The sequence below is a fragment of the Neoarius graeffei genome, chromosome 16 (assembly GCF_027579695.1).
Source record: "Neoarius graeffei isolate fNeoGra1 chromosome 16, fNeoGra1.pri, whole genome shotgun sequence".
In the NCBI taxonomy this organism is placed as follows: domain Eukaryota; kingdom Metazoa; phylum Chordata; class Actinopteri; order Siluriformes; family Ariidae; genus Neoarius; species Neoarius graeffei.
Window position 1 is genome coordinate 62,701,789 of NC_083584.1, and position 18,749 is coordinate 62,720,537.

Below are 18,749 nucleotides of genomic sequence, written 5' to 3' on the forward strand. Positions count from 1 at the left end.
CTCCAGCATGAGGCCAATCATTGATTATAATCATTTATTATTTATACCCCTGCTCTGAGAGGGGGGGGGGGGGGGGGGGATACTGATTTACCTCTGTCCATCCGTATTTCCGTCCGTCTGAAACACCCTTAGCAACCACAAATTATAGCTACTTGGTACCAAACTTCAGCTTGGGGTTCTATACCATGTTTACCATTTTCAGGTCTGTCACAGATCAACTTCCTGTTTACCAACTGAATGTATTTATGAAACATACACTACCGTTCAAAAGTTTGGGGTCACTTTGAAATGTCCTTATTTTTGAAAGAAAAGCACTGTTCTTTCAATGAAGATCACTTTAAACTAATCAGAAATACACTCTATACGTAGTTTTCACTGACGTCACGGCATTCCTGGGAAAGCCCTCCAGACGCCATCTTGTGGGTCAAACAAAACGGACCGTCGCCACTACCAGCTACGTTATCTCGGACGAATTTATGAAGTTATATAGTCAGTTTTCTAAAATAAAGATCAATGTCGGCAAAATCAAGCAAACAGAAGTATATAGATACATTAGACGACATCTCACGACAACGGTATGCAGCCAAACTGGCCTTGATTGGGGGAATTGACCCCTACGAAGTGGACAAAGATGCATTTTCAAGTGACTATGCAGGGCTGCCAAAGCCTGAAACTTCCAAAGCCTGAAACTTCCAAAGCCTGAAACTGACTTCATCAAACTTTAAAGGCTGTCTGATATATACAACTTTATATATTCTAGCATTAAATAGACTGTTGAATGTTATGCAACCATAATAAGTTGATTAAACACAAATCAAATCATACACAGGGATGCAAACAGCGTGCCTTTTGGCGGATGCCGCCTTTTTCACGGCTGAATCGCGCAGATCCGATTTTTTTTTTTAGGGGGGGGCGTTGGAGTGTCTGATTATAATTTCAAAGTAAATTCTGTATTAAAATTACTAAATAAACAAATCTGTTACAGTCCATGAAACATAGGAAGTATAAGGATGTGCGCAGCTTTCCGATTTACTGTTTTTTTTTCTCATCCTTATACTTCCTATGTTTTATGGACTGTAACGGATTTGCTTATTTAGTAATTTTAATACAGAATTTACTTTGAAATTATAATCAGACACTCCAACGCCCCCCCCCCAAAAAAAAAAAATCGGATCTGCGCGATTCAGCCGTGAAAAAGGTGGCATCCGCCAAAAGGCGCACTGTTTGCATCCCTGCATACAGAATAGACCTAAAATGTTTTTCAAAAATGACCCTTGCGTGAGTGAAGTGACAAGTGTCAAATAGAAACGTGACAAACGAGTGATATTAAGTGTACATTACAGTGTAAATGTACACTCAGCGGTTCCAGTTAGGCATTCTCCAGAGATTGTTCACATGATGTTTTGGTTTCCAAAAACAAACTTAAACACAATTGACTGTTTATTTAAACAACTTACCACTTATAAAATGATCGGAGCAGACTTTGCTGTGTTTAGAAGGCTGATAATCCTTGCGGTTGATTCTCGCAAGCCATAGATTTCTCCTTTGTATGCTGAGTTTCTTTGTTTGCTCGCCTTCGTGCTCCCGTACAGTGGGAATTCCATAAAAGCTACGCTTGACGTCATCATCTGACCTATTACGACAGCCGTGAATACAACAGGTGTGCACCATTGCTAGCTTTAAATAGCCTGCTTGGGTTCTTTTGAAGACTTTGTACTCGCGCGTTACAATGTGTGCTCAGTCACCCGTACGGTAAGCTTGACCCGCAAGATGGCCACCACTAGGGAATCCCCGACTCTGTGACGTCATGTGCAAACTATGTATACATTGCTAATGTGGTAAATGACCATTCTAGCTGCAAATGTCTGGTTTTTGGTGCAATATCTCCATAGGTGTATAGAGGCCCATTTCCAGCAACTCTCACTCCAGTGTTCTAATGGTACAATGTGTTTGCTCATTGCCTCAGAAGGCTAATGGATGATTAGAAAACCCTTGTACAATCATGTTAGCACAGCTGAAAACAGTTGAGCTCTTTAGAGAAGCTATAAAACTGACCTTCCTTTGAGCAGATTGAGTTTCTGGAGCATCACATTTGTGGGGTCGATTAAATGCTCAAAATGGCCAGAAAAATGTCTTGACTATATTTTCTATTCATTTCACAACTTATGGTGGTAAATAAAAGTGTGACTTTTCATGGAAAACACTAAATTGTCTGGGTGACCCCGAACTTTTGAACGGTAGTGTATAGCGTGGATTTACAAAATTTTCATAACACTTTTCTCAGCAACTACAAATCATATAGATGAAAGTCTTCCGGATTTACCCGGAAATCCGGATATTTGACAAAACTCTTGAAAATCTCCGGTTTTCTGAATGGAGAAATTTATTTTTCGCGTTCCGTTTAATAGAAATTCGGTTTTGCTTGTTTACGTTCGGCGACAGGGCGCCGGTATTTTTGTAGTCTCGCAATGCTTGCTGGTGTGTACGAGACCTTATATGCTTTATATACATACCTCATGTCATGTGAACGAGATTTCACTGCGATATCGTGCTTTAGAAAACGCGGTCTTTCTTTTGTGTAACTATTTAATATCAGTTGAATTATTATTTTCTAAACATGTCTCATTCATCTCATCTCATTATCTCTAGCCGCTTTATCCTTCTACAGGGTCGCAGGCAAGCTGGAGCCTATCCCAGCTGACTACGGGCGAAAGGCGGGGTACACCCTGGACAAGTCGCCAGGTCATCACAGGGCTGACACATAGACACAGACAACCATTCACACTCACATTCACACCTACGCTCAATTTAGAGTCACCAGTTAACCTAACCTGCATGTCTTTGGACTGTGGGGGAAACCGGAGCACCCGGAGGAAACCCACGCGGACACGGGGAGAACATGCAAACTCCGCACAGAAAGGCCCTCGCCGGCCACGGGGCTCGAACCCAGGACCTTCTTGCTGTGAGGCGACAGCGCTAACCACTACACCACTGTGCCGCCCTTTCTAAACATGTATGCAGTATTGCACATAAGATGGGACAGCATCACTTTTATACAAGTTTTGACATCCAATAGTGAAAATTCTGAATTTCGAACAATGCACTCCTGAAAATTACTCATTAACTAGGGGAATTAAATTTGATATTTTTGACATGTTAATCATTAATGTACAGGAAAAAAAAGGCTTAAGTTTTAACTTGTTTTAGTGAAAATAAGTACTAAAATGCACTAGAATGCAGGGTTTTGCGTGTTATCTTATCAGAAATTTTTCGGGGGATGTTAAAGCCCCCCCCAATCTTAGTTTGACTTTCAAAAGTTCAGGATTTTTTTCTTTGCTCCACTTTCATCTCTAAAATCACAACTGCTTGATATTTGGTACCGAGCTTCAGCTTGGGGTTCTATACCATGTATACTGTTTTCAGGTCTGTCGCACATCGACTTCCTGTTTACCGACCGAATGTATTTACGAAACATATACACTACCGTTCAAAAGTTTGGGGTCACTTTGAAATGTCCTTATTTTTGAAAGAAAAGCACTGTTCTTTTCAATGCAGATCACTTTAAACTAATCAGAAATCCACTCTATACATTGCTAATGTGGTAAATGACTATTCTAGCTGCAAATGTCTGGTTTTTGGTGCAATATCTCCATAGGTGTATAGAGGCCCATTTCCAGCAACTCTCACTCCAGTGTTCTAATGGTACAATGTGTTTGCTCATTGCCTCAGAAGGCTAATGGATGATTAGAAAACCCTTGTACAATCATGTTAGCACAGCTGAAAACAGTTGAGCTCTTTAGAGAAGCTATAAAACTGACCTTCCTTTGAGCAGATTGAGTTTCTGGAGCATCACATTTGTGGGGTCGATTAAATGCTCAAAATGGCCAGAAAAATGTCTCGACTAGATTTTCTATTCATTTTACAACTTATGGTGGGAAATAAAAGTGTGACTTTTCATGGAAAACACAAAATTGTCTGGGTGACCCCAAACTTTTGAACGGTAATGTATAGAATGGATTTTGGCGCTATTTCAAGAAGCAAAATGCTATTTCAAAATGACAGTTTACCAGGGGCGGCACGGTGGTGTAGTGGTTAGCGCTGTCGCCTCACAGCAAGAAGGTCCTGGGTTCGAGCCCCGGGGCCGGCGAGGGCCTTTCTGTGCGGAGTTTGCATGTTCTCCCCGTGTCCGCGTGGGTTTCCTCCGGGTGCTCCGGTTTCCCCCACAGTCCAAAGACATGCAGGTTAGGTTAACTGGTGACTCTAAATTGAGCGTAGGTGTGAATGTGAGTGTGAATGGTTGTCTGTGTCTATGTGTCAGCCCTGTGATGACCTGGTGACTTGTCCAGGGTGTACCCCGCCTTTCGCCCGTAGTCAGCTGGGATAGGCTCCAGCTTGCCTGCGACCCTGTAGAAGGATAAAGCGGCTAGCGATAATGAGATGAGAATGAGACAGTTTACCAGGATGCTATTTGAAACCCCTGGGGAGAGACACTGCTGTTTAGTTTCAGGGTTAATTATTTGTTGAAGTCAACATTCATAATAAGCGTCCTATTCCTTCGATTGCTTGCATTCTGATATAAGTGAGAGTGGGGGGATACGGAAGTGAGCAGTAGCTCACAGTTGATCCTGTCATTATTGTTTATAATAAGGCTTGTCACAGAGCTCCACCATGAGCCCTGTTTTGCAATTCATAACGAGGCCGATGATCGAGCTCCTCCATGAGACTCATTACATAACTCGGAATGAGGGCATTCACAGAACCCCATCGTTAGACCCAGTTCAGAATGAGTGCTGTCCCAGCGCTACACCACGAGGTCTGCGATTTGATCCGAACGAGTCCTGTCGCGAACCCATCATTTATTTCAGAATGACCCGAGATCTTTAATTTCCCTCTCTCTCCCTGTTTCTGGTGCAGGCTGTGAGTTTGAGGGTAAAACTGATGAACAAAGCTCTTCAGTTCTGGTGTTTGGGAATCAGAGGAGACTTGTGTAATCAGTTGATTATTGCAGAGTTTGACGTTTCAGTGGAGAGTCCTGCTCATTTCAGCATCAACAGTTTTTCCACATTTCATCCCTAATGAGGATCTCAGACTTGATCTTTTATTTGTTTGCCAGCTCAGATCTTGAGCAGCGTTCTAACAGTCCCAATTAACAGCAAAAACTACAACCCTGAAATACGGAATATATATATATATTTTTTCAGGCGGAATAAGCGCATGGAGTTTATGAAGTGTCATGATGTTGGGCGTTAAATGCTCATCTTCCCAGCACAGACCACCAGAGAATGAGGAATTCGGGGTTAGTGGTGTCAGCCAAGCTGCAGGAAGCCAAATCACAGAGCAGACTGAGGTCACTGGAGGGCAAGATCCTGACATGAATGTGCAGGCGAACGGTGGAGTTAAAGTGATAGGGTTGTTTTAGATGAGTCATGGTTCACCGTAGAGGTAATCATAGCAACGGAGAGGGCTGTTAACGCCAACGAGGTAGAGTACGCTGACAGCGCAGGGTCACTCAGTGACCCGGTAAACGTGCATGCACAATGTATCAAAATAATGAGGCTTTCTCATTTTTCCAGCACAGCGTATGAACTTGAGCCCTATTCAACAGAGGAAATATCATCGTTATTTCTGGATAAGACTTTTGGGAGAATTTTAACGGTAAAGGCAGAATTTACAAGGTCCTGTTTATTCCTGACTGTAAACATTTATGCGTTGGGCAATGATGGTGAAAATATTTTAAGCTAAGAAGCACTCAGCAGTCCAGCACCACAGATTTTAATAATGTTGACTGATTTTTATAGAATTTGGACAAGAACATAAAACCAGTTGTGAGAAGAAGAAGGGCATGGTTTACACCAGTGTGCATTAAATCTGTTGATATGACAAGCTACTAAGTAAGGAATAAAAAACTTGGATGTGTCCATTATTCGTTTAAAAAAAAAAAAATTAAAAGTTGATCACACTGGCTATGTTTTACAGAACCCTGAGGGAGCCAGATCCCCCAAAATCATGTTTTTAATGTTTCCAAATATTGGCAGAGTTTTAAAAAAGAAAAGGTCTCACACAGATTTCCTCAGGGTGGCAGCAGTGGACAGGGTGTGTGTGTGTGTGTGTGTGTGTGTGTGTGTGGACTACATACTTGTAGTCTCATGAATTAAACATCTCTCGTTTTCTGTCTTCGAGAGAGAGCGAGAGAGAGAGAGAGAGAGGATATCACACAGTGGCACAAAGATATGAAGTTTATCTTCGAGTGGTGAACATATTCATGAGTCAGCGAAGCGAATAAGTGAAAATATTTTCAAAACAAGAAGATAAACTTCGTATCTTTGTGCCACCGTGTAATGTTCTTTATATTATATGGACACATGCACAAACTATGCAGTTTAATGAAAAGAGTTTGGTTCGCCATTTTGACAACACGCGTCTAGTCAGCAGGAAAACACTGGGAGTGACATCATCGGAGTGAAATATCAGGAATTATTACCCATACAGGACACTTTTCCGACGGAATAAAAACACGTGTTCTATTCCCTTCTAGCAGGTTTCATTCGTTTGGTTTGATCGCATGCAATATTGTTAGCGTATCGCTTATTCTACGTGTATTACATCATTCTACCCAATGGATAATCAGTGTTGAATATGGTTTACAATATCGCATGGTTGTCAAGGCAACTTGACGTCGCACGTCGGAGCTGATGCGAATACCTAATGACACAACTTTTCTGCTGCGCGTGCGCCAGGAAAGAGAAAGACGCGCCGAACACCCGAAAGGCTACCAAAACTTCATTAGATGTTCTTCATGCATATTTAGAAGAGAAAAACATACCAATGGACATCGAAAAACTGGAAAAGAGACACATCGGAGACACACAACTTCTGCACTAGCAAGCGACTGTGACAATTTGTAAACAAACATGGCCTCCAGGTTTGCTTTGTTAAATACGGAAGAGTTTGAGAGGATTTTGGCTGCCAGGTCGCGCCGTTGTGTGTAGCTGTCGATTGTTGATTTTAAAAGTAACTCAGTAAATTACAGAGGGAAATGAATACTTAATTCTGAGTGAAAAATACTGTAGCGAGCGTGCAGCGTGGAAGAAGAGTCTGGAGACAGAAATCTTAGGCCCTGTCCACACGGCAACGGATTCAGGTGAATCTGATAAAATTGTTTATCGTTTCGGCCTGGCGTCCACACGGCACCGGCGTTTTGGGTGCCCTAAAACGAAATCTTTTGAGAACGGGTTCCAGAGTGGAAAGATCTGGCAACGGCGCCGTTGCAAAGTCGTCTGGATGAGTAGAACGTATTTGTTTACGATGACGTCACAACCACATGACTGTGAGTGCTTCATGCCGGGCATAGACATATAAACATAGACGCCGCCTTCCGCGTAGAATCATATGTCATCCTCGCCGCCATATTGGATGGGGCAAAGCGGAGAATAAAGATGCCTCATTCATGTGCTGCGTTTAACTGTACCAACAGGTTTACCATCCAAACGAGATCACATGGGATTACCTTTCACAGGTGAGACTGGAAAAATACTTTTCATTGTATTTGGTCATTATAACGTAATTTTACGAACAGGTTTTTCTGACTTTGTGGCTAATATGAAGTCTCGCGCATAATAGCCGCTCGGTGAAACCTGTCTCCAAACAATTTATAATTTATAAATAAATTTATAATTTATTTCATAGCCCACCCAACCAATTTCACCACCAGCTGTCAGATGGTGATGGCACACTCAAAAATAGAAGAGATTGGAAGCATGTCAGACTGTGAAGCAATCACATGGAGCAATCCCATTGTAATATGGTTTAATTGAATTTTTTCCATATAGCACTGTATATTGCAAAAATTGTTTTTGGAGACATTTTATAACCTATCTGCACGGCATTTAATGAAAGTGATGTGGAGACGGCACGGCACGGCTTCAGCAGTGTAAGCACAGCACATTATTCTACACGATCCCCGCTGAGCTCCAAAACATGCCTTGATGTGTAGATATCGTTAGTAGCCTACGATAGTAGCAGCGGAATAAAAAAAAAAATTTAGGTCACACCTCCCACGGAATATTGACGGGTATTTCGCACACTATTTATAACCATCACATTAAAAGTTTTATACATGTTGTTTTGATGCCTGTTTGTTTCCCAAATATACACGTGTGTGTGTTAATGGGTGAATAAAAGGCATCGAGTTAAATATTATTGTAGAAAGGGGCTTTATGAAGTTCAGTCCATTTACTTGCATTGCTTTACGGGGAAGATTTGCCACATCCAATATGGCGGACACTCTGACGTATCACAGCAACGGGGCCGCCAGCTCAATGCGGCGTCTATGTTTATATGTCTATGACGGCGAGTAGAAGAAGGGGTTTATGCGCATGCGTCCTACTTCTTCTATTGTTCTGGTGTCTCTGATGGGACCGTCTTACAGCGCACGTAGAGGTGTGGCATGTGTATTGCATCGTTTTCAGCAAGCGTTGCGTTGCCATATGAACCTGATATTTTTTTACTGATCCGTTGCCCATGTGGACGCGATATTTAAAAAAAAAATCTCATTGCCGTTGTCGTGTGGATGTAGCCTTATGCCGCTTTTCCACTACAAACACGGCTGAGTCGGGCTGAGCCGTGCGGTGCTGAGTTGGGCTGAGTCAAGCTGAGTGGGGCTGTTGGAGTTGCATTTCGACTACAACCGCGCTGAACCGTGCTGGCTGGAAATGGGTGGACACTTTGGGTGGAGTTAGCGAAAGTGGGTGGACGTCACGTGATGTCGTTAGGCGGCGCAAACAGTGACATCAGTGATCTTTTAAGCGGTAGTCTCACGACCCGGATAGTAAACAATAAACATGGAGGACATGGAGTCGTTAGTGTTGCTGGTCTTGGTGCTGTGGCTTGTTGTCACCGACAACGCCAACAGTTACTGGCAAGAGCGTATAGATGAGGCGAGGCGCATAAGGCTTCAGAAATTCTCGTAATTCGTAATTATTCTTCTTCCGGGTTTATGGTGTTTACAGATCCCAGCGTGCTCGCAGGGCGTGTGTGGGCGTGTGAGGACACTCCTCCTCACCAATCAGTGCACAGGGGAATGTCTCCTCACGCCCCTAGCCCCACTCGGCTCGGTTTGGCTCGCTTCAGCCCCACTCCAAAACCGTGCAAGTTTTGGGTGCTAAGCAGGGCTGAAGCGAGCTGAGTCGTGCTGCTCTGAGATAGTCGAAACGCAAGCCGTGTCGGGCTGAAGTGAGCTGAAGCGAGCTGAAGTGAGCTGAAAAAGGGTAGTGGAAAAGGGCCAATAGTTTCTCGGTCATTAGTCTGTGCTACTTGCTGTCTATTGCTGGCTTGATTGCTTTATTAGCATTCACCAACACTACTGATGAACACTACACCGGTTGGAAGGTGACTTCACTGCTACGCTGATGGTGCCGGCTCACGGTGGCCTTTGGAAAGGCTGATATGAAGTTTGTATGTATAATAATAATATTGGCTAACTTTTTTCATGGTATGTCAGATATGTTCCATTCAGCTAGCATGATACTGAATTCGTCTTTGACTTTTAATTGTATTGTAAAACAATTAAATAATTATGTGATTTGAAACAGTTGACGTCAACAAGTGATCATAATCATGATTTGGTGGAAAATCGGTATCAAAATCAGGAAAGCCCTAGTCTTTGAGGAGCAAAGATGGGCTGAGGATCTCCAGTTTGTCAACAAATGCGTAAGAAACTTATTGAAATGTTTAAAAACAATGTTCCTCAAAGAAAAACAGGAACGGATTTAAATATTTCGCCCTCTACAGTGCATAACATCATTAAACAATATCACTGGTGTGTAAAGGGCAAGGGCTGAAGCCTAATCTGAACACCTGTGATCTCCAATCCCTCAGACAGCACTGCATCAAGAACTGTCGTTCATCTACAGCTGATAGAACCACATCGGCTCAGGATTACTTTGGTAAACCTTTGTCAAGCTACAATACAGAGTTGCATCCACAAATACCAGTTAAAACTTTACTGTGCAAAAAGGAACCCTTATGTTAACTGTGTCCAGATGCACCGTCAACTTCTCTGGGCTCGGAGGCATCTGAGATGCACCATCACACAGTGGAAACATGTATTATGGTCAGATGAATCAGTATTCCAGGTCTTTTTTTTGGAAAAAAATGGAAGCCATGTGATCCAGACCAAAGACTAAGGCCCTGTCCACACGGCAACGGATTCAGGTGAATCTGATAAAAATTGTTTATCGTTTCGGCCTGGCGTCCACACGGCACCGGCGTTTTGGGTGCCCTAAAATGAAATCTTTTGAGAACGGGTTCCAGAGTGGAAAAATCTGGCAACGGTGCCGTTGCGAAGTCGTCTGGATGAGTAGAACGGATTTGTTTACGATGACGTCACAACCACATGACTGTGAGTGCTTCACGCCGGGTAGAAGTGTAACGAACTCGATGCGAGTTGTCAACAAATCCTATAACTTGGTTCATGAAACGCGCTTACAAAATATTTTCACTGTGAATATTTATTGTGTAATGGTGCAAAGTGAGAGAGAGAGAGAGAGAGAGAATAGCCCTTAGGGCAGAGTCTTTAGTCCAAACACTGCGGAAGTACTGAGTATAACCAAACCACGCACCGCCCGTGCGCTTTCCAAAAACAAAAACAATCCCGCCAGCAAAAATAGGGAAAAAAAAAAAGGAGCGATCTCACCTCTTCAGATGTTGGTTTAAGTTCGACAATACATTCCTCAAAAAGGACGTAGAAGAACAAAGTAATCCACCAACGTGTAGCATTCAATTTATTCCGGACCATTAAAGAATTCTGGAGGATCTCAGAATGTTGGCGTACCGGCTACCATCTACCCCCGTTCATTCCTCTTTCCGCGTCTTTCGTTTTATGCTACTGATTAATAATCAAAACTTTATGTGGCTAATGCTACAGAAGAAGGGGTTTATGTGCATGCGTCTACTTCTATTGTTCTGGTGTCTCCGATGGGACCGTCTTACAGCGCACGTAGTGGTGTGGCATGTGTATTGCATCGTTTTCAGCAAGCGTTGCGTTGCCATATGAACCTGATATTTTACTGATCCGTTGCCCATGTGGACGCGATATTTAAAAAAAAAAAATCTCGTTGCCGTGTGGATGTAGCCTAAAAGGACCGTCCAGACTGTTACCAGGAACAAGTCTGAAAGCCAGGGTGTGTCATGGTATGGGGTTGTGTCCGTGCCCTTGGCAAAGGCAATTTACACTTCTGTGATGGAGCATTAATGCAGAATAGTACATTGAGATTTTGGAGCAACATATGCTGCCTTCAAGACGACATCTTTTCCAGGGAGATTTCAACAAGACGATACAAAACCACATTCTGCACACATTACAAAGGCATGACTGTGGAAGAAGAGGGTGTGTCCTCTCTGTCCCCAATAGAGAATGTGTGGAGAATTCTGAAATGAAAAATACGACAACAATGACCCGTACTGTTGCACATCTTCAGACCTGTTTGCAGGAAGAACGGGACAAAATAACACCTGAAACACTTCATCACTTGGTGTCTTCAGTCCCTAAACATCTTTTGTGTTGTGAGAAGGAACAGCAACATTATAAAGTGCTAAATGGTTTACTACCAAAAGCATACTGTCCCAACTTTTTCTGATTTGGAGTTGTATTACTCTTACTGATTTTGCTATTAATATGAAGAATGTTTTAAATTTTGTACAACTGAAAGCCCTCAGTAACATCTCTCGGTCTCAAAGCTCTACCATGAAGGAGAGCTCTACCATTTCTTTCCATCATCACTGAGAAGTTCAGACAGAGGACGAGATTTTAAGCAGAAATGTTACGGTTGTCTAGCTGTAAAATATGAACAAACCGAGTGCGACTGTGACGCCGCCGAGACGATTCAAACACAACGAGAAATTTCAAAGTTAATGTTGCGTTAAATGAAACCCTGCGAGTGGCAGCTGCTCTCTAAATCAGTTGTGAAATTCCCATCACTTACGGAAGTACTGTTAATTGTCAGGCTTTTTTTTATTTTTTATACGATGTAATGATGCATCGCTCTAATCGTGTCTCAGTTTGCGCCTCTATAGCAGCAGTTGCTTTTGTACGAAAAAGTGAAAGACATTAAAATGTCACTCATTTTGTGTGAGGCAGAGTGAATGTGGATTTCGCACAGCTATAATTAGTGCAGTTATTTATTTTTTTTTAAATGATGTGCTGTTGGAGCATTTTCCCAGTGTTTTGTAGTATTTGTTTAAAATGATTAAACTTCTTGAAGGAAGATAAATTTAGGATAGGCATCTCGTCCTAGCAGCAGCCGAAGCGCAAGTTTTCCAGAGATGAGCAGCATGTTGAGACTTTTTTTTGCTTTGGAAAGCATTTCCTGTTAATTGCCCCGCTTCCCTTTCTGCGAAGTGCTTTTCCAACCTTCTGGCAGCTTCAGAAGCCTTGAGGGGATTTTGCCATTTGATATTACAGTGGACTGAAGCGGTCAGCTATAGTGACTAGAGCCTGAGGCGATGGCCTGGTTTATCTGGCTTACACAGTCACTACGCTTCTGCTGATTGGTGTCGAGTCGCATTAATCCCCCGAGAGGCTGAAAGTGAGAGAATGTAGGTTTCACAGAGCTACTATCTTTATCAAACACAGCTGCTGGATGAATGTGTTCCCAACAGCTGTTGAGGTTTCATTAAAAAAAAAAATCCTACACTGAAGGCTTCACATTTTCAGTATTCAGCTGAACGGTGTTGAAATATCCTGTTTAATCCTTATACACTGCAATGCAGACACATGCTCTACATTAATAAGCTAGAAGGGCACTCAGTAGACAAGCGTGCATACCTGCATCAAGCCACATGTTATCAACATCAAAATCAAATCACTCGAAACTTGGATAATACTAAAGCTGTCCACCAAAATTCATCTAAACCCGTTTACTACTTTTTGAGTTACGTTGGGAACAGTCAAAACAATCCTGCATCCGTGTACTGTACATAATCGGATTTGCTTCAAAATCTAATCAGTTGTTCCTTGGCCCATGGTTCACCTTTCCACCAAATTTCATCCAAATCTGGCTACTACTTTTTGAGTTACGTTTGGAACAAATCAAGGTGAAAACATAACCTTCTGTAACACACTTGATGGAGATGAGCTTTACATTGTGTCTGAGCTGTAAGAGTCTCCGCTGTCCGATGCAACTCGAAGGGTACTTTTCCGATAACCAGGGCTGATTTATAGTGCGTACAGTCACGATGCAGGAAAAGAAGCTTCTTGAGGGGAAGTTTCCGTGCACTGACGCCCTCGTTGGAAGGAGTGCGCCTTGTAGTGTCAAAACCTGAGAAGTAACGGAGCTGTAACTCGCTGAGGAAGAAGTGTATTTGCACTAAACTTCATTCACATGGAGTCCGAGTCATTAAAAAAAATTTGAGTCGAGTCAGCGAACAAGACTCCAACCGCACCATGTGACGACGGCTGTTTCAGCGCCATTAACATTAGTTTGTTCCTGAACATGCCGTATGAACAGGTGAATGTGCTTCTCTTTCTCAGGGAGTGTGAAGTATTCTGTCAGAGATGGTTGGGAGACGGATGTACAGTGCTCAGCGTAAATGAGTACACCCCCTTTGAAAAGTAACATTTTAAACAATATCTCAATGAACACAAACAATTACCAAAATGTTGACAAGACAAAGTTTAATATAACATCTGTTTAACTTATAACTGGAAAGTAAGGTTAATAATATAACTTGGATTACACATTTTTTCAGTTTTACTCAAATTAGGGTGGTGCAAAAATGAGTACACCCCACAACAAAAACTACTACATCTAGTACTTTTGTATGGCCTCCATGATTTTTAATGACAGCACCAAGTCTTCTAGGCATGGAATGAACAAGTTGGCGACATTTTGCAACATCAATCTTTTTCCATTCTTCAACAACGACCTCTTTTAGTGACTGGATGCTGGATGGAGAGTGATGCTCAACTTGTCTCTTCAGAATTCCCCAAAGAAAATAATTTCTTTACACCACAAAGGTGAAGGCTACAAGATCATCAGCAAAGCTTTACTTATCAGTCAGAATACTGTAGCAAAAGTGGTACAAAAATTTAAGAAAGATGGAACTGCAACCATCTCACAGAGACGTCCAGGTCGTCCACGGAAGTTAACACCTCGACAGGAGCGTCTTCTGATGAGAAGGGTTGAAGAAAATCGGCATGCAAGTTCGCTGCAGTTATCTAAAGAAGTAGAAAGCCAAACTGGAGTGACTATTTCCCGTGACACAATACGGCGTACACTGCAGAGGAATGGCATGCATGGATGCCGTCCACGAAAGAAGCCTCTCCTAAAGCCCAGGCACAAAAAAGCCTGCCTAGAGTTTGCCAGGGCCCATGCTGACAAAGATGAAGACTACTGGGACTCTATACTCTGGAGTGATGAGACCAAGATAAATGTTTTTGGAACTGATGGCTTCAAAACTGTATGGCGTCGCAAAGGTGAGGAATACAAAGAAAAATGCCTGGTGCCTACAGTGAAACATGGTGGTGGCAGTGTCCTTATGTGGGGCTGCATGAGTGCTGCTGGTGTCGGGGAGCTGCATTTCATTGATGGCATCATGAATTCACAGATGTATTGCTCTATACTGAAAGAGAAGATGCTACCATCACTCCGTGCCCTTGGTCGTTGCGCACTTTTCCAACATGACTAAACACACATCTAAGGCCACTGTTGGATTTCTGAAGAAGAACAGGGTGAAAGTGATTCAGTGGCCAAGTACGTCTCCTGATCTGAACCCAATCGAACACCTATGGGGAATTCTGACGAGACAAGCTGAGCATCACTCTCCATCCAGCATCCAGTCACTAAAAGAGGTCGTTGTTGAAGAATGGAAAAAGATTGATGTTGCAAAATGTCGCCAACTTGTTCATTCCATGCCTAGAAGACTTGGTACTGTCATTAAAAATCATGGAGGCCATACAAAGTACTAGATGTAGTAGTTTTTGTTGTGGGGTGTACTCATTTTTGCACCACCATAATTTGAGTAAAACTGAAAAATGTGTAATCTAAGTTATATTATTAACCTTACTTTCACATTATAAGTTAAACAGATGTTATATTAAACTTTGTCTTGTCAACATTTTGGAAATTGTGCTCATTGAGATATTGTTTAAAATGTTACTTTTCAAAGGGGGTGTACTTATTTATGCTGAGCACTGTAAGTGCAGAAGGTATGTTTATTAATACAAGTGAAGACGGTCAACAATCCAGAACGGAAGGAAAAATCATAAAACGGTGAAACAGGCTATCGGAGACTCGGCAGAATCAAAGACGGGAAACAGGAAACCGAACAAGGAAATAAGGCTCGGTAACGTGTCGGCAACAAAACTCAATACTTCGCAAAGTAAGTGTGTTTGCAGTTTTTATATCGGCGTGCTGATTGCACCTTAATCCTGTGCAGGTGTGAGTCGTTTACGGCGTGTGCACGCCTGAGAGTCTATCTGATGCACACGTCAAGACGTGCACGTGTGACACTCTTACACGATTGGTACAAAATTAATGTAGATATAAATATCTTATGGCAAATTATTATGGCATGTTAGAAAAATCCAAGTCCTCATCTCCAATTTACGAGTTAGACTCGAGTACTACAAGCCTGCTTTTCACATCAAAGGTGGATGTTTGTATGCAAAAAAGCAACGTTTTTATTTTCTTTCGCAGCAGGTTCGATTTTTCTTTCATCTATGGAAGGAACGCGTTCATTCAGCCAATCGGGGCGCATGTTTGTGGAAACGTTATCACATTGCTGCAGGTTTGGCGGAGTCTCGCATTCGGTTTGACTCCATCTAAATATGCATGCTTCCATACTATTAGTACGCAAAAACAGTATATTGGGTGTCCGAATCCTCATTAGGCATTTAATAGTAGTCGAATTGTACCGTTTGTGTGTCAAAACCCAAGCGAGATAAAAATGATGTCTGGAAAGATGTAGCTGAGGAGCTCGGTAGCGATTCCAGTTTGTGTCCAGTCCAGAGCTGACTTTGCGAGGTGGTGAAGCTTGATAAGTTTCAGCAGCTCCTTTTTTTTAATGTATTTTTTAAAATAAATAAATAAGCACTATGGCGGCACAGTAGTGTAGTGGTTAACACTGTCGCCTCACAGCAAGAAGGTCCGGGTTCGAGCCCCATGGCCGGCGAGGGCCTTTCTGTGCGGAGTTTGCATGTTCTCCCCGTGTCCGCATGGGTTTCCTCCGGGTGCTCCGGTTTCCCCCACAGTCCAAAGACATGCAGGTTAGGTTAACTGGTGACTCTAAATTGACCGTAGGTGTGAATGTGAGTGTGAATGGTTGTGTGTCTATGTGTCAGCCCTGTGATGACCTGGCGACTTGTCCAGGGTATACCCCGCCTTTCGCCCGTAGTCAGTTGGGATAGGCTCCAGCTTGCCTGCGACCCTGTAGGGCAGGATAAGCGGCTAAAGATAATGAGATGAGATGAAATAAGCACCAGCTCATCCTTAGTATCTTAGTACTAAACTGCAAAGTCTTAAACTTGTTTGATAGTGAAGTATTGCCATCATGTTGAAATCTCCGCCTCCAATGTGTGTGAATCCAGTGTTCAAATCATTATTCAAATAGGGCATCTCTTTCTGTGTCTGCAGGCGCATTGGCTGTTCTCGTCCCTCGTTTGGACCTGGTGATCTCATTGGTGGGTGCGGTGAGTAGCTCCGCCCTGGCGCTCATCTTCCCGCCCCTGGTAGAGCTGATCACTTGCTCCACTCGTCCATCTGCATTCCTTTTCCTGAAGGATCTGTCCATCACCCTGATCGGATTTCTCGGCTTCCTCACCGGAACTTACGTCACAGTCCAGGAGATCTTTTACCCATCTCCATGATGACGAAAACAAAGCCCCACCCACCCAGTGCACTGCTCTGTACAGTGATAATGTACAGCATTGTGTGTAACACACACATACCTCATGCTCTTGGAGACGAATACGTGGGATGACACTTTTTTTTTTTTTTAAATAACTCTATTACTTTTTCATTCCAGCTGCACACACTGCCATCCCTCACCGTGTGTGTGAGAGAGAGACATGACTGTAATGAGACCACCGATGTCTGCGCCATGTGGTGCATTACATTCCTCTTATTACAGGTGTGTTTATGGGAGTGGCAGTAAATATACTGTAAGTGCTGTACACTGTATTGTGTGTATTTATGTATGTATGTATATGTACATATACTTTGATTAAACAGATTTATTAGTAATAAATAAACAACTTTAACAGCCATTTCGGAGCTTGTGATTTTGAAATGTTGGAGTACTAGAAGTTTCCACAATACCACCACACAATAATTAACCGACACATAATGACCCCATAATGACAAAATGAAAGGTGGTGGTGTTTTTTTTTTTTTAAATAAATGTCAATCAACCAAAGAGTGAAATCTCTCCTTTCAGAAAGTGTCCACACCTTTTATTGGGCACTTTGTAGAAGCACAAGTCCAGCTTCGAGTGTGCTCAGGTAAGCCTTTACAAGCTTTGCACATCTGGATTTGGACAGTTTCTCCCTGGTAGATCATGTAAAGCTCTGAGTGCACAGGGAGCATCTGTAAACTGTCATGTTTTGAAGTGTGACTCGACCACTCAAGGCTATTCAGAGATTTGTGACGGCTTGTTTTATGCGTCACCCGACTGATATTCATCCTTCCCTCAATTCTGACCAGTGTTTGTAGTCGAGTCATTAAACCTCGAATCCAAGTCCAGTCTTGAGCCCCCAGTGTTCAAGTCTAAGTCGTTTAAAAAAAAAAATCGAGTCGAGTCCGAGAACAAGACTCCAACCGCACCGCACCGCACCATGTGACGGTGGCTGTTTTGTTCCTGAACATGACATATGAACAGGTGAATGTGCTTCTCTTTATCAGGGAGTGTGAAGTATTCTGTCAGAGATGGTTGGGAGATGGATGTAAGTGCAGAAGGTGTGTTTATTATACAAGTGAAGACGGTAAACAATCCAGAACGGCGGGCAAAATCGTAAAACGGTGAAACAGGCAATAGGTCGAATGAGGCACAAACAGGCTATCGTAGACTCGGCAGAATCAAAGACGAGAAACAGGAAATCAGGGATCAGGAACCCAAACAAGGAAATAAGGCTCGGTAATGTGTCAGAAACACAACTCAATACTTCGCAAAGTAAGTGTGTTTTCACAGTTTTTATACAGGTGCATTGATTGTACCTTAATCCTGTGCAGGTAGGTGCAAGTTGTTTATGGCGCGTGCAGGAGTTCACTTGCCGTATGTGCTGTCTGGAGTGCCCCCAAGAGTCTATCTGATGCACATGCCAAGGCATGCAGGTGTAACACTCTTGCACCAAATTGCTACAAAAATTAATGTAGATATCAATATCTTATGGCAAATTATTACGGCATGTTACAAAAAATAAAGAAAAAAATCCAAATCCTTGTCTCCAATTTACAAGTCCGAATCATCAGTGCTCAAGTCCAAGTCGAGTCATGAGTCCTTAAAATTAGGGCACGAGTCAGACTACAAGCCTGATTCGGACCAGTGTCGCTGTTGCTGAAAAACGCTGGCAGAATACGGTGTCGCCGCCACCACCATGCTTCACTGAAGCTTGACACAAAGACCCTTCCAGCTTGGATACTGAGTTTGCCCAATGTCCTTGTCATTTATCCAACCATCCATTATCTGTAGCCGCTTTATCCTGTTCTACAGGGTCGCAGGCAAGCTGGAGCCTATCCCAGCTGACTACGGGCGAA

The 18,749-nt window shown here is 42.7% G+C and overlaps 1 protein-coding gene across 2 annotated transcripts in view; it reads left to right on the top strand.

The window, feature by feature from the left end:
- slc36a4 (solute carrier family 36 member 4) overlaps nucleotides 1-17,257 on the top strand; it is a 44,058-nt gene extending 26,801 nt beyond the window's left edge. For both annotated transcript variants that reach the window (XM_060943359.1, XM_060943360.1), the window contains exon 11: nucleotides 16,632-17,257. In XM_060943359.1, the coding sequence (XP_060799342.1) occupies nucleotides 16,632-16,864 (233 nt within the window). In that variant the 3' untranslated portion in view covers nucleotides 16,865-17,257. The remainder of the gene's footprint in view (nucleotides 1-16,631) is intronic.
- Nucleotides 17,258-18,749: the final 1,492 nt, after the last annotated feature.